Genomic DNA, 16,954 nt, shown 5'->3' with positions numbered 1-16,954 from the left:
TTCATGCTATGTTAAAAAACTAACATAATAGACTAAAAGTTAAATATTCACACTTACTGGATGAATTTTGATTCGTTTGTGCCTGAAACAGAAAAAAAACCAAACCCATAAGAATAAATTCTTTTAACAACTGTCAAATAAAACACTTAATAGTTGTAGGGTTCTTATTTCCACTCAACTTTCAATGCAATATTTTGCTTTCAATGCCAGGCAGAACATTCTGGAGCTTGCAGAAGACCAGAACATGAGCCAGAACAGAGCAACTAGTGCATGCCCGTCACACCGGTAAGAAAAGGCAGAAATGAAGACTGCAGAGCTGACAAAGGCAATGATATGACTAAATCCCTTGACAGGCTGGGCGAGTAAAATTAAACAGCTTTTATATCACATGGTATGCCTGACAGGTAATAACAGAAACATTCCTAAGGTTTTCCCAATAACTTCCTCACATACTACACTTACTTGGGTTTAATCTGAAAACGTGAATAAAAAACCATTCTGTACTTACAGAACTGTGTTTCTGCTTTCAAAACATGGGGGGGGAAAAGAGAAAAATCATTAATATTTTAATATGCATAATATTTTCCTTAAAATCAGAGCCATACATATTCTGATCTGAATACTGTACTAGCATACTTTAATACTATTTATTTGTAATATCATCCCACAGTATAAAGGATCATTCTGTGGTCTGGCAGAATACATACAATAAAGCTGCACTGTAAAAGTTATATGCATCCGCATTATATGTTCTGTTTTAAAGTTTTGTATATTATTGAATATGTATTAGTAAACTATGTTAAAAGCCATGCTCAGCTAACTCCACATGTATTCAAATGTTTTGTGGTGGCAACAGTAGAAAGACAAGGACTGAGCACTCCCAAGACTCAAAGTAAAGTTAAATCTGAGAAGGGAGAATTACTTAACATAACATTGCAATAAAGTGTATCAAAGATGACCTAGTGCATAAAAAAAAAAGAATCATTGAACTTGAACCTAGAATAAATTCTGAACAGTAAAATATATGTTAACACTAAAGATTCCTTACCACTTTTCTTCTCTACTCATTAAAAATACAAGGAACAAAATTACTCACAGATATTGCTGGAGAAAGAGCAATGTTCCCTATAGATACTTTTAATTCATCCAAGGAAGGCATGGTATATTGAGAGCTATTATTTGACTGGACAGGTTTTATTTCTACATGGAACCTCCTGGGTTCATCATCTTCAGAGTCAGAATCACTGGATGAATAGAAATGGTTCTCTTTGGTATGTTTTTCTCAGTTAAGGTGGAAATACTTCAAATTCATCTGTTTAATCTATTTCATAATTACTCTCTATAAAACGCTCATATTAAGTAGACACCACGGATAAACAATGCTAAGCTCTTTATGCACTTATACAGACACTTCAATTATATCCACTGTCCAAAATTCACAACTCAGAGTTAAAATTTAGTTTTTATATTCCATTCATCTTCATAATGGTATTCTGTTATCAGAGACATGATGTCATATAACTGAACAACTGCATATTTGAAAGGATCAGGATAAATGAAAGATTCTGCAGTAGCAACAATTCTGTATGTTAAATTTATGATTTGTAAGACTCAAGGAAGGATTCTAATGCATGTATGAAAAATGTATGCATTGTAGAAGTCCTTTTAAACCCAGTGAGGGAAAGTCCTAGCCTTTTTAATTAGCAATGAAATGCCCATGGTACCGGCACCAAGCATAACAGTAGAAGAAGCAGCAGCCACCATTACTTGCCCTTTTTGCAGAGGCACTGAAAATTTTGCAATAAAGGATGCTAGTTACACAGAAGGCTTCACAGTAAACTAAACCCCATCAGCTGCTTAAAGCACCGTCATCCTTGGCTAAAAAGGAATCACAATGACAACTCAGCCCTCAAAATAAGCAAAATATACAGATGAATTTAGCCTTGGTTCTTTAACTGCACTCAAAAAAAGCTCTGAAAGGCCTATTCTAAGTCTTAAAAGATGCAGTTGTTTTGACAAGAAACAAGTTGAAAATTTTCCTCTGCTGAAACATAGAAGTGTCTTGCCACCAAGGGGGAGCATACATATTCTATACCTCACTTCTGTTATTTTCACTTGGTAATATGCCAGCCATTTGAATGAAATGCAAAGAGTAAAGTCAGGACCCTGAATTTTAGGAAAGCAACCTTCCAGCTCTTCAGGGTGTTAGTCAATAGGACCCCCTGGGAAACTGCCCTCAGGGACAAGGGGGCAGAACAGAGCTGGCAGGTCTTTAAGGATGCTTTCCATAGAGCACAAGAGGTCTTGATGCCCAGCTGTAAGAAATCAGGCAAGGAAGGCAAGAGACCAGCATGGCTGAGTGGAGACCTGCTGGTCAAACTAAAGGGCAAGAAGGAAATGCACAGGCACTGGAAGCAGGGACAGGTATCCTGGGATGAGTACAGGGACACTGCCTGGTTGTGTAGGGATGGGGTCAGGAAGGCCAAGGCGCGTCTGGAGCTGAACTTGGCAAGGGATGCAAAGAATAACAAGAAGGGCTTCTACAGGTGTGTCAGCCAGAAAAGGAAGGTCAGAGAAAGCGTATCCCCCTTAATGAGCAAGACTGGCAGACTGGTAACAACAGGTGAGAAGGAGGCTGAGGTACTCAACAACTTCTTTGCCTCCGTCTTCACTGGCAGTGTCTCTTCCCACACCTCTCAAGGGGATGGACAGCAAGATGGGGACTGGAGGAGCCAAGTCCCTCCCGCTGTAAGAGAAGATCAGGTTCGAGACCACCTGAGGAACCTGAACATGCACAAGTCTATGGGACCTGACGAGATGCATCCCAGAGTCCTGAGGGAATGGGCTGATGTAGTTGCCAAGCCACTCCCCATGATATTTGAAAAGTCCTGGCAGTCAGGTGAAGTCCCTGGAGACTGGAAAAAGGGAAACATTGCACCCATTTTGAAAAAAAGGGTCGAAAGGAGGACCCTGGGAACTGCCAACCTGTCAGCCTCACCTCTGTGCCTGGGAAGATCATGGAACAGATCCTCCTAGAAGCTATGCTAAGGCACATGGAGGACAGGGAGGTGATTTGGGACTAGCCAGCATGGCTTCACCAAGGGCAAGTCCTGCCTGACCAACCTAGTGGCCTATGATGCAGGGACCACATCAGTGGACATGGGAAGAGCTACGGATGCCGTCTGTCTGGACTTCTGTAAGGCCTTTGACATGGTCCCCCACAACATCCTTCTCTCTAAATTGGAGAGAGATGGATCTGATGGGTGGACTGTTGGGTGGATGAGGAATGGGTTGGATGGTTGCATCCAGAGGGCAGTGGTCCATGCCTCAATGTCCAGATGTAGATTGGTGATGAGGGGTGTCCCTCAGGTGTCCATATTGGGACCAGTACTGTTTAATAACTCCATCAATGACATAGTGAGATCAAGTGCACCCTCAGCAAGTTTGCAGATGACACCAAGCTGAGTGGTGCGGTTGACACACCTGAGGGATGGGATGCCATCCAGAGGGACCTGGACAAGCTCGAGGAATGGACTCGTGTGGACCTCAGGAGGTTCAACAAGGCCAAGTGCAGGGTCCTGCACCTGGGTCGGGGCAACCCCCAGTATCAGTACAGGCTGGGGGATGAAGGGATTGAGAGCAGCCCTGCCGAGAAGGACTTGCGGGTACTGGTGGATGAAAAGCTGGACATGAGCCGGCAATGTGTGCTCGCAGCCCAGAAGGCCAACCGTGTCCTGGGCTGTATCAAAAGCAGCGTGGCCAGCATGTTGAGTGAGGTGATTCTGCCCCTCTACTCCGCTCTGGTGAGACCCCACCTGCAGTGCTGCGTCCAGCTCTGGAGCCCTCAGTGCAGGAAAGACATGGACCTGTTGGAGAGGGTCCAGAGGAGAGACACAGAATCACGGAATCACAGAACCATTAAGGTTCAAAAAGAGCTCTAAGATCATCAGGTCAAACCATCAACCCAACACCACCATGCCCACTAAACCATGTCTTGAAGTGCCACGTCCACACATTTTTTGAATACTTCCAGTGATGGTGACTCCACCACCTCCCTGGGCATCCTGTTCCAATGTTTGACCACTCTCTCAGTAAAGAAATTTTTCCTAATATCTAGTCTAAACCTCCCCTGGCACAACTTGAGGCCCTTTCCTCTCGTTCTATCGCTAGTTACTTGGGAGAAGAGACCAACACCCGCCTCACCACAACCCCCTTTCAGGTAGTTGTGGAGAGCGATAAAGTCTCCCCTCAGTCTCCTCTTTTCCAGACTGAAAAATGATCACACAGAAACGATCAGAGGGCTGGAACATCTCTCCTATGACAAAAGGCTGAGGGAGCTGGGGTTGTTCAGCCTGGAGAAGAGAAGGCTCTGCAGAGACCTTACTGCAGCCTTTCAGTACTTGAAGGGGGCTTATAAGAAAGATGGGGACACACTGTTTAGCAGGGCCTGTTGTGATAGGATAAGGAGTAATGGTTTTAAACTAAAAGAGGGCAGATTTCATCTAGATAGAAGGAAGAAATTTTTCACAGTGAGGGTGGTAAAACACTGGCACATGTTGCCTAGAGAGGTGGTAGATGCCCCATCCCTGGGAACATTCAAGGTCAGGTTGGACAGGGCTCTGAGCAACCTGATCTAGTTAAAGATGTCCCTGCTCATTGCAGAGGGGTTGGACTAGATGACCTTTAAAGTCCCTTTCAACCGAAAGATGCTATGATGCTATGATTCTATGATTTTATCTGTAGTCACCAGAAAAATCATTGAATACATTTCCAAAAATTAGCTATTGATAACATATTAGTCTTGCTTAGACCTACGGCAATTATTCCCAGGTCTTAAGTAGAGCTTCTCTCTATTTTTGATGGTAGAAAAAAAGAGGAAAGAATCTTTGTCTTCAAAGGAAGAACAGAGAATATAATGAAATCTGTAAAAAATGACTCATAACAAAAACGGATTCAGCATGTCAAAACTATCATTAAAAATACAATAAAAGCTAGAAGCACTAATTAGAAACAGCATGATACTTCATTAATTAACAGAAATTCTATTTCTAGACTGCTGGAGCTCCCAGTCTTTGTAATGGTGTTATTAAAAAGTGTGGAGGGCGCAGGTATAGAACAGAAAACCATTCAGTATGCTTAAAAGAGTTTAAACACTTTACAAACTCTCTGAATGCTTTTCATGGAGAAAGATCTGTATGGTTACCTAAAAGCTTTGTTCAGGCTTTCTTTTCTTTTTTACTTTCAGACAAAAAACATCTTCTTAAAGTTCCTAAGACATGTGATCTATCCTTTAACATTTACACACACACAAAATCTAAGCTAGACAATATTTTGTGCATTTTGCAGAAGCTATGAGCATAAGACTACAAGGTTGCAACATAAGCATGAATGTCATTCATCTTCCTTGACTTAACACTTTAATGAGTACTTCCCCTCCCCAAATAATTGTAATAACAGGAAATAACTTGGCACAATAATAGCAAAAAAGATATCCTGTGATGCTTCTGGTTTAATGCTGTATCCTTCATCATCTACATCAGGAATGTTCTAAAAAAAACAACAAAAAACATGGTATTGACAAATAACTAAAAAAAAAAAGTTGTTCTTACATCAGACTGAATTTTATATCAATGACAAATTAAAATTTGATTACAGCACCTCATGAAAGTCATTGTTATTCATTATTAATGATTACAGTTATCTCAAGTTATGTTCTATAGTTCAGAAGCAGTGTGACAGATAAGATACCTCAGGAACATAATGCAGCAAAATAACCTAATTTCCTACAAAAACTGGCAAGTTTTAATGCATCTGCTTTTACTGGTATTTTATCAAAAAGGTCAGAAACCAACAGAAGCATCTTAACTTTACTACTGAGTGTTAAATATGCCTACAATCCTCTTAGTCCCATATATTTTCCCAGTTTCTACTTCTAATTCTTTCATCTACGCCACTAGAGGCTCTGATGGTGCAGGAGCATAATCTTTCCTAAATACTAGTCAGTATTTTAATATGTGAGTAAAAGCATTCCAGGTCATACAGGCTGCAAATGCCTCTCTCCCCCTTGAAAAGACAGCAAGCCTGTACTGTTGCTTTAACAAAGGATATCCACATTAATTAAAACGCATGGATGAAACTTAAAATACAAGTGCTCAAAATTGGGTTCCAAAGTTTTCATTTATGCATCTCCAGCACCGTCCTGGATTTTTAAAGGTAATAAGCATCTGGGAACTTCAAACTAGTTCAGTTTTTCAGTTCTTGCAGGCAATTAAATATTAATTGAAGAGAATTATGTTTAAAATCGTTTAGAATTCTTAGCTAAGCACTTAGTTTCATATAAGTGCTTTGGGACAGAGAGAATCAAGTCTCTAATATGATCATCTAAATTTTAAAAATGTGCAAAAAAACAGTCATGTATATTATATATAAAGGGATAGACTTGGATACACAGATACTTTCCCCATTTAAAATAGAAAAAGAAAAGCCTGCTCATGACTTTGCATGCATAGTCTATGTGAACTGCTGAGATGCTACAGTAAGTTCATTACAAAAAACACAACCCAGATGTCTTCAAAATTTCACCAGTTATAAATTTCTTATAAAAATTATGAAGGGTGGAAGAGATACTTAATGTACTTTTGTATTGACAAATTGTGTCACATACAGGCAAAATGGTACCTCAAAATCTTACTTAAAGTAGTAATTTCAAAATATTGTTTTCAATATTTGGAACAGTTGGACAGTTCTGCTTTCTGAAACATCAGAATTTTATTTACTAATCTACATTTTGTAACAGCGGTAGAAGACATAGCCCTTCTGGTGAGATACATAATCACAGATCTCATGTTAATGAAGGCATTTACATTTACTTGACAATTCTTACTCCCTTCTCCACACTCCTACAAAGACAGAACTATATGCTATGTGGTGGATCACAGTGCATCTTCTAAGCACCAGGAAAACAATGCAGACAAGACCTGATTTGCGTACCACGCTGAACAGAGGAAAACCCCACAACCTTTCTGTATATATGTATCATTTTTGAACTCCAACACAGGGGAAGGTCTTTGCAAATTTTGGGTTTCCATAAGAAGTAGTTATTAATATGATTGGGGATGAAGGTCTAGCCCCCTACCCAAACATGTTATTTGTAGTATTTATTTGCAGTAAAAATAAGCTCAGTATGGATGTGACTTGAACTCTCTGGAAGTCACTGGAAAGGTGGACCTCCTTGGAAGAAGGTTTCACATTCTCAGAGGTTCTATCAAGCAATTAAACATATAATGATAAAACCCCACAGTTTTCCCTGTGTTTGCAGATGTAATACAACACATTATAGATTAAGGTATTATATAATTTTTAACTATACATTAAAAATGTAGGGTTTATAACTCTGCCTTTGCATTAGTATGTTCTACAAACTTTCTGGGGTGAATAATTTTTTAAAGAAATAAAACATAAGGACATAATAAATAATGAAGCAAAATTGCCTATACAAAAAGCACGAGGACTGAGCATTCTATTCCTACAACTTATCTTTAGAGTTTCAGGGAATACTTTGACTCTTTCATTGCCAGAGATGGAGAAAGAAAATCAGGTATTCAAAGTGCTCCTGTCTTGTACTGTGACTACAAAGCCTTGTACCCTGTATCAACAGCAGCTATTCATAATATCACAGAACTAAATATTACAAAATGCAAATTAAAAAAATATTTAATTTCACTAAAGGTTACACTTGCGTTCCACAAATTAGACTTTGAAAGTTCCAAGTTCAATCAGTCCTTAGCAATAAAAATAGTGTATAATTCCATATAACCTTAATTATGCTACACTCATATGTAGAGTGAAAAGCTTATGAAAAGTTTTGAATGCCTCAAGATATTTGTTTGCATTCCAGTTTCCTATGATGTTGTGGTTTAGCCCCAGCCAGCAATTAACCAGTTCGAAACCAGGACATATGACAAAAAGGTTCAGCACCTCTCTCAAAGTGGGAAGAGGGTCATTGCCCAAGAGATAGTGGGGCTGATTGACAGGGCTTTAAACTAGATGCAAAGGGGGAGGGTGATAATAATATCAAGATTGTCTGTGACAATCGATCGACTCCCTTCCTGAAATGCCTGTACACCAACGCATGCAGCATGGGGAATAAACAGGAAGAACTAGAGATCTGGGTGCGGTCACAGGGCCATGATATCATTGCAATCACGGAGACATGGTGGGATAACTCGCATGACTGGAACGTTGTCATGGATGGCTACGTCCTGTTTAGGAAAGATAGGCCAGGAAGGCGAGGTGGTGGTGTTGCCCTTTATGTATGTAAACAACTGGAATGTATTGAGCTCTGCCTAGGAGGGGATGAAGTACCTGTTGAAAATTTATGGGTAAGAATCAAGGGGCAGGCTAATACGGCCGATATTGTTGTGGGTGTTCACTATAGACCACCAGACCAGGAAGAAGAAGTAGATGAAGCCTTCTACAAACAACTAGAAGTAGCCTCAAAATCACATGCCCTGGTGCTTATGGGTGACTTCAATCACCCAGATATTTGTTGGAAAGGCCACACAGCTAGGCACACACAATCCAGAAGGTTCCTGCAATACACTGATGACAACTTTCTGACGCAGGTGGTGGAGGAGCCAACGAGGAGAGGTGTGCTGCTGGACCTTGTATTAACAAACAAGGAGGACTGGTTGGAGACGTAAAGGTTGGGGGTAGCCTTGGCTGTAGTGATCATGACATGGTGGAGTTCAGTATCGTACGAGGAAGAAGCAGGGCGATAAGTAAGATTGCGACCCTGGACTTCAGGAGGGCTAACTTTGTCCTCTTCAAAGACCTACTTGGAGGTATCCCGTGGGCTAGGACTCTAGAAGGTAGGGGAGCCCAAGAGAGCTGGTTAATATTCAAGCACCACTTCCTCAAAGCTCAAGATCGGTGCATTCCTCTAAGTAAGAAATCAAGTAGAGGAGGCAGGAGACCCCCATGGATGAGCAAGGAACTGTTGGAAAAACTTGTATGGAAGAAAAGAGTTTACAGTAGGTGGAAAAAGGGACTGGTCACTTGGGAGGACTATAGGAATGTTGTCAGGATATGCAGGGATGCAACAAGGAAGGCCAAGGCCCTCTTGGAAGACCCGGGAAATTATAGACCGGTCAGCCTCACCTCCATCCCTGAGAAGGTGATGGAACAGTTCCTTCTGGAGGCCATCTCTAGGCACATGGATGAAAAGAAAGTTATCAGGAGTAGTCGGCATGGATTCACCAAGGGGAGATCGTGCTTGACCAACCTGATAGCCTTCTATGATGGAGTGACTAGCTGGGTAGATGAAGGGAGAGCAGTGGATGTGGTTTACCTTGACTTCTGTAAGGCTTTGACACTGTCTCCCATAACATCCTCATAGTGAAGCTCAGGAAGTATGGGTTGGATGAGTGGACTGTGAGATGGATCAAGAACTGGCTAAGCAACAGAGCTCAAAGGATCAGCGATGCAGAGTCCAGTTGGAGGCCTGTAGCTAGTGGTGTTCCCCAGGGATCAGTACTGGGTCCGGTTTTGTTCAACATCTTCATCAGTGACCTAGATGAAGGGTTGGAATGTACCCTCAGCAAGTTTGCTGCTGATACAAAACTGGGAGGAGTGGCTGATACACTGGGAGGCTGTGCTGCCATTCAACGGGATCTGGACAGACTGGAGAGTTGGGCGGAGGGGAACCCCATGAAATTTAACAAGGACAAGTGTAGAGTTCTGCACCTGAGGAGGAACAACCCCACGCACCAGTACAGGTCAGGGGTTGACCTGCTGGAAAGCAGCTCCATGGAGAAGGACCTTGGAGTCCTGGTAGACAATAAGTTATCCATGGGACAGCAATGTGCCCTGGTGGCCAAGAGGGCCAATGGTGTCCTGGGGTACATTAAGAAGAGTTTGACCAGCAAGGTCGAGAGAGGTTATCCTCCCCCTCTACTCTGCGCTTGTGAGGCCTCATCTGGAGTATTGTGTCCAGTTCTGGGCTCCCCAGTTCAAGAGAGACAGGGAACTTTTGGAGAGGGTCCAACGAAAGGCTACAAAGATGATTAAGGGACTGGAACATCTCTCGTATGAGGAAAGGCTGAGAGACCTGGGGCTGTTTAGTCTGGAGAAGAGAAGGCTGAGAGGGGACCTTATCAATGCCTATAAATACCTGAAGGGTGGCTGTCAGGAGGATGGAGCCAGTCCCTTTTCAGTAGTGCCCAGTGATAGGACAAGGGTCAATGGGCACAAACTGGAGCACAGGAAGTTCCACCTCAACATGAGGAAAAACTTCTTTACTGTGAGGGTGACGGAGCACTGGAACAGGCTGCCCAGAGAGGTTGTGGAGTCTCCTTCTCTGGAGACCTTCAAAACCTGACTGGACACGTTCCTGTGCAACCTGCCCTAGGTGATCCTGCCTTGGCAGGGGGGTTGGACCAGATGATCTTCAGAGGTCCCTTCCAACCCCTACCATTCTGTGATTCTGTGATTATTTTCTTTGCATCTGTGGCTCCCTTCTTAATTACTTTTGGACTTACTGGACAATTTCAAATGGATTTGACAGACAAAACAGAGGACTCAAAGATAATAACATTACTACAGTCTTCATGAAAATAGGCAGTCAAGTAGAAGAGAGATCTGCAAGTATCCCAACGAAGGGAAGGGCTGCAATCCAAACTCAGATCTTACTGGATACAAGTGGAACCTTGTAAATGCTTCCCCAGAATAAAAGTTTCTACTAGAGCTCGTATCTTCCTAGAGACCATCCCTAGAGACATGGCAAACCCATGGGAAACAAGACAATTAGTTCTGCCCACAGAGCAACTTGCTAGGTAATAAACGTACACAAAGACAAACTTCAGTTGCTATCTCTTTCTAGTGTACACACAGTTAATTTTCTATTTTTCTTAATTATCAAGGCTTAACTTAATGGAAGTTACATGTGTAGACAGACATATAACAGCATAGGAATTTTGAATCTCATGACATACTATAATCTATATTTAAACAGAGACTGCTTATTCAGGCGGTCAACTTTTTTAACAAATACCATTTCTCAGTTCACATCTGCCTTCCTACTCATGATCACACAAGAACCCCTTCTTGACAGGAAATAGCAATTTATTCATATGCATTAAAACCCAATATATATAATCTGGTGGCTCCAAAAAAGAGATGAGCATAAGCAGATAGCTTGCCAAAGATAAATTTGAGAACTTCTATTTTGGTAAAAAAGACATTTCTTAGGACCATCTCACTGCTTTGTTTTCTGAAAACAGAGAATACAAGTTAGAACACACTGCATTGTACATTTTGGACAAGTGAGAAGGCCCTAATGGTATTGGCTACATACTATATGTTGAAAGATCCACAATATCACATAGAACTGGTAGATAAAGTATTGAATTAAGTTCTTACCAGATCCTTAATTTCTAAAATTTCAATATATTTACCTCAGTGCTTATAGCTATAAATAATTGTAGAGTGGTTTTCTCTTACATTCCTTTCACACAAGAGAACAACAATTAAAATTCTTGACAAATAAACAAAAGGCACATTTTAAAAAAAGATCATGTAATAATATAAAAGCCAGACATAGAGATTTTCTGTGAGTGACCACAGCTGACCAAAATCATAATTGGGACACCTTAAATAAGTTGAATTTTCTGAGGGCTGGTCCTTGATATTTTCTATCAATCAAACAAAAATGACAGTTGCTTTATTTTTTTTTTCAATAATACTTTACAGAGTTCAATTTCTTGAAATGTGTAATTTATTGCACAGATGCATACAAAATGAATCCTCATAGAGATAACAATATAGATGGCTATAACTATTAAGAACAAGTTTGAAAAATGAAAGGAAATCTTAAAGTAAAAGACAAGAAAAATGAAAAACATTTGAAATGGGACCTTCTAGAAGAGGATGCCAGCCTTAAAACGTAAAAGCACTCTAGGGTGCTTGTTTGTAAGGGATGAAATTAATCTCATCTATGGTATGCTGCATCATTTTTCATGAGGAGGACAGTAATACCTATTAAAGCATTCTACCATTTGGAATAATACTGTTGCTTGTGAAAAGCAGGAAGAAATGATAGACCACATTTTAAATTCCAAATGCATTCATAAAATGTTGGGCATAAAAAAAGAGAATGCAACAAAAGTATTAGTTTTGTTGTTAGACACTATGAAAGTTAGGTCTTTTTTTTTTAACCATATATAGATTACATCTGGACAGAACAATTAAATGATCATATGGTGTGCCTCATGCAGACAGAAAGAATGTCAGAGAGGTAATGGGCTGAGATACAAGCAGGCAGAGCTGGCTGGGGGGTTACCCAGAGGGCAGGAGCACCACGAGAAGTGGGATCCTACTGCTGTACCTGCCATGGCAAATGGTCAGTGTGGGGCTTGTTGGGGGCAAACAGCATTCTCGAGGTGTTTCTGTCCCTGTGGTAATCATTCCGCCAGCACCTGCTTCAGCCAACCTTGTGATGGTTTGATTTTTTCATACCACAACAACTTCCCATCCCAATGATTTCCCATCCTGCTGATGATCTCCTTTCCTCAATGATGATTTCCCATCCCCACGATGTTTTCCCATCCCATGACAGTTTCCCACCCCAATAATGAAGGGGAGCTGTCACGAAAATTTGGCAACTGGCCCGTGCCGACCGAGGAGAGAGGCTGGGATGCAAAGTATAGAATTACAAGAGGCATTATTTTATTCATATGCATGAGGTGCCCCATTCCAACTGGAGCACCCCAAATGTGGTTTTACACATGGTTCTTCTTTCTTTCAAGCATTGAGGTCCAACACAATTTGACCAATCACTACTTAACTCACATACACATGCTGCTGTTTTGCAAAGCAGCTCTAATTCTATGGCGTTGTCATCCATCTGCTGCTTTCTTGATCTAGATGTCCCTGGAGTCGGTCTTGCTGCAGTTCCTTATCTATGACGCCAGATAAAGGGAGGGTTTCACAGAGGTGCCAGAGGGGCTGGGATGCTGGTGTGATCTGGGTAGTTCAGGGGTAGCCTTTATTCTTCAGGGTGGGGGCTGTTGTCATCCTCCTTGCAATGAGCTGGGGTCCTTTAGTCATGCTGACTTAACCATGACTGTGCAGTATACAATGTAAACTATATGTATATCTATCTATTTGTCTTAAGAAACTTGATCCAATTTCATACTCTCACGACTAATTGGTACAATAGTTATGTATTATGAGATTTTTCATAACAGAGTCCCTGAGGTGTCCCATTGTGTGGGTCCCTGGGAGGTACTTGTGGGGGTTGCTCATAGAGGGATGGGAGATGCAGGTACTGGGGGTGATGGGTGATGGTAGCAGTGTGGGGTGGGGATGCTGTTCCTATGGATGCCAGTACCAGCCTGAGGTGGGGACGGTGGTGGTGGGGATGTCAGTAGCAGGATGGGGTAGAGATTGCAGGGGGGTTGGACTAGATGAGCTTTAAAGGTCCCTTCCAACACAAAGACTCTATGATCCTATGATATTTTAAAAAGTATATTCCTACACACTATTGCCAGCGATCACGCAGAACCCCATTATTATTAGAAGGCTTCTCCAAAGAGACAGTAATAAGCAGAGGAATGTGATGATGCAAAGTTGGGTCCTCTGAACCTTTTTTTTACTTAGAATCTATTAGTCAAGCAATTTAAACTATTAACTTGAAAAACACTGTAGCAAATAATTGCAGTAAAAATACCTTGTTTAAAACCTAAGCTTATTAGGAAATATAAATGTATTACTGATGCATATTTGTATATCCTGCAAAAGATTATGTTCTGAGCAAAATTAACACTTCAAATATGTTATCAAAACATTAAATCCTCTATCACATAAATAATACATTGCAGGTACAGTATATCAGTCAAGTTTCATCAGATTGTAGTGCTTGACCATGTTAGCATATACATTTGTGTTGAAAATAAGTCTACTTACAACTGAATCTATATCTGGACACTCCCTATAAAAAAAAGAAAGAAAATATACAATTATAAAATGCACAAATGATTTTATTCATACAGTTCTGGTACTTCCTTTAATATTTTCAATTAATTGGAAACATTGCATTTGACCCATTTGCCTTTCAAACTCTGTTAGAATTTTCATTGCAAATAAACCACATTCAACTGAATGAGATTTAAATAAAAGCAGCTGAAAGTTTATAAAAACACTGCAGAAGAAAAATTCATAGTAAATGCTGAAAAACCAAACTCACATCATAGTGAAAAAAGAAATTTTAAAAAATCAAGGGAAGTCTGGAGTATCACACTGTATTTTGGATGAATATACTTTAAGAGTCAGGTCTCTATGGATGATGTGTATAATAAATAAAAGTCACCAATCCTAATGAAATAGTCTACATGCAATTGCAAAACATTTTGCACAATAAGAAGTTCTTAAAGCAATTAAGAATATTCTTAAAGGAATTCAGAGCTTCTCTCTTGGAATTTCATTCTTTGAGTTTGTCAAGTACAGTTGCAGTCAAGCACCAGAAGATGCTAGAAAAATAATAGAATACCCTCTTAAGAAACACTTTAAAAAAAAAAAAGTTGTCAGCAGAAAGGCAGTGATCACAAGCACATTATTTACAAGTGTTAGATTTTTCTGCTATAACTTGAACTTAAGCAGTAATATTTTAAAAAATGAATGACGCTGAATCTCTGCAAAAAGCAGAAGCAATTACATTTACAGTATGTGGAAATACTTGAGTAGCATACAGGTCCTCTCTAATCTGCACCCTGACAAATAAAGCCATAAGTGCCAGTGTAACTGAACAACAGTGGTTTTATATAGTCAAACTGAACATCTTAAATGTGTACTTATTAAAAAAAGAAAAAAAATTAAATTTGTAGCACACTAAATCATCTTTTCTAAAAGGCTAAATGGGTTAAATGTAAAAACTACAATGTCTTTAAAAACAGATATGAAAACTTGCTAACATGGAAGCATCAATACAGAATCCAGTACAGGCTGTTAAGAAATTGACAGCGAGATGAAGGATCACCACACAAAAGAAAACACGTGTGACCAAGTTTCTAATTGACTTAGGTCTTATCTCCCTCTGCTGACTAAGCTGAATTCACAGCAATAGAAACAGCTATTTTAAAAGCTATTTTACAGAACAAAGAGACAACATATTAGATTTCTCTCAAAAGGTATAACAAACAGATGTTATGACATCTGCTTTTAAAAAGCATCTGTACTCAAGCAAGACAGCCTGAAGTCCATAAAAGTTAAGAAATGTGAAAGATGTGAGGCGAACTACAATGAAAGTAATTCAGCTCATATTGAAGGTTTTCAAAATTAGCAAGCTAATAGATCTCAAAAAGTAATAGCAGATCTAGCATCATTCAGAGGATTGACAGCACCTCACAGGATCCATTCTCAAGAAAGCAAGCAAAACTCAATAGTCTGCAAATGCTGGTGAAGTGAAAAATGAGGACATCAGGTTTTAGATGGATATGCTTTTACATCGCTAGATGCATCATCTTTCTTCTAAGATTAAAGAACTATGTCATGCTTCTACTATAAGGTAACATAGCTCAGCAAATGGGGACTCTGTAAGGGAATTTAAGCATTGTAGCTAAAAACTAAAACAACCAAATCATGCAAAGCGATGATTAGAAAAAGAAGTGAAATCCTTGACTGAACCTGTATAGCAATATGTAACAGAATACAGTGTAAGGTATTTCCCTGTGTAAAACCGTTACTAGACACAATATCCATTTCAGATGTCAACACTTTAAAAAACTGTATTGATAAACTGAAAAGCCTACAAAACATGAGTTTTTCTTGGTGTGGAAAGCCTGCCCTACACAAACTAAACAAGCTTACAGCCTAATTTAACAGGAGATTAAGAAAGGACTTGACCTTTATGTGTAGAGAAGTTTCTGATGATACGGAGTTCTATCATGTAAAGCCTATAACAAGATCATCAGCTGAAGATGAAGTCAGACAAAATTTAGACTAGCAATAAAATTTTTAGAGAGGTCATAAATAACTATTATAATATTTTACTTAAGCACACAATGGATCCTCTATTATTTGAAAACCCTACATTAAAATGTGATGTTCTAGTTAATTTAGAAGTTATGGATTAATGCAAGAATTTCTGTAAAAGCCTATGGCATGAGTTACATAGGAGATCAATATCATGCAGTCATACTTCATTTTTCTGACCTCAGCATCTATTAATTTTTGTATTGTGTATAAATATATAAAAAAATTATATAATATAAATCAACTTGTTGAAAGCAAGTCAAATTATTTTCCTGTTTCAGAGTGGCTGCACTGATTTATATTTTCTGATGACATCATTGTGCCATGAAAACCAAAATTTCTTCTAGAAAGAGACATCCATCCGGCTGAAACCAGGACACCATATTATCTTTCAACATTAAATAACATGTCTTTGGGAAAAGACAGCGTTTAGAAAAGTTTTCAGATCCAATAGACAAGCATACAAAGGTACAAAGTGTTTCACATAGTATAGAAGCCAGTTTTCAGCCCTCAGTGCCTGAGAAAATTTTCTTTCTCTTACAGGTCAATGAAAAACATGATCTCTGAGCAAGAATACATTGAGTGATACATCTGGGAAGAGTTAATTTGGACATTCCTGGCCTTTACTGTCTCCAGAAAACTACTATAAAGAGCCCTGAATCTTTGCTGGGACCAGATTGCATTTCATCATCTGCCAAAGAATGGATGGAAGGAGATGCCTGGTTTGCAAGCAGGTTAATACCATGACATGAGACTAGCTTGAGTAATAGCCCACGTGGTGGCAAAATATTTTTTTTGGCTGGACAAGAAAAGCTGACAGCTACAGAACTCAATGTGCCGCTTTTGACTAGGATAGAGCTAATGTTCTTTGTAGTAGTTAGTATGGGGCTGTGTTTTCAATTTTTGCTAAAACAGTGTTGATGATAAT

The 16,954-nt window shown here is 39.7% G+C and overlaps 1 protein-coding gene across 1 annotated transcript in view; it reads right to left on the bottom strand.

Annotated features, from left to right (window-relative positions):
- LOC309415227 (F-BAR domain only protein 2-like) overlaps nt 1-16,954 on the bottom strand; it is a gene marked incomplete at both ends in the record, with an annotated part of 92,480 nt that overhangs the window by 38,692 nt on the left and 36,834 nt on the right. Inside the window, 4 exon segments of the mRNA XM_082012678.1 lie at nt 58-82; nt 1,097-1,264; nt 5,473-5,547; nt 13,963-13,987. Of these exon segments, the coding sequence (XP_081868804.1) occupies nt 58-82; nt 1,097-1,264; nt 5,473-5,547; nt 13,963-13,987 (293 nt within the window).

This window comes from Phaethon aethereus (assembly GCF_964289735.1).
Source record: "Phaethon aethereus genome assembly, chromosome: W".
NCBI lineage: Eukaryota > Metazoa > Chordata > Aves > Phaethontiformes > Phaethontidae > Phaethon > Phaethon aethereus.
Note: the sequence above shows the minus strand (reverse complement) of the source record. Positions and strands in the feature narration are given on the sequence as shown.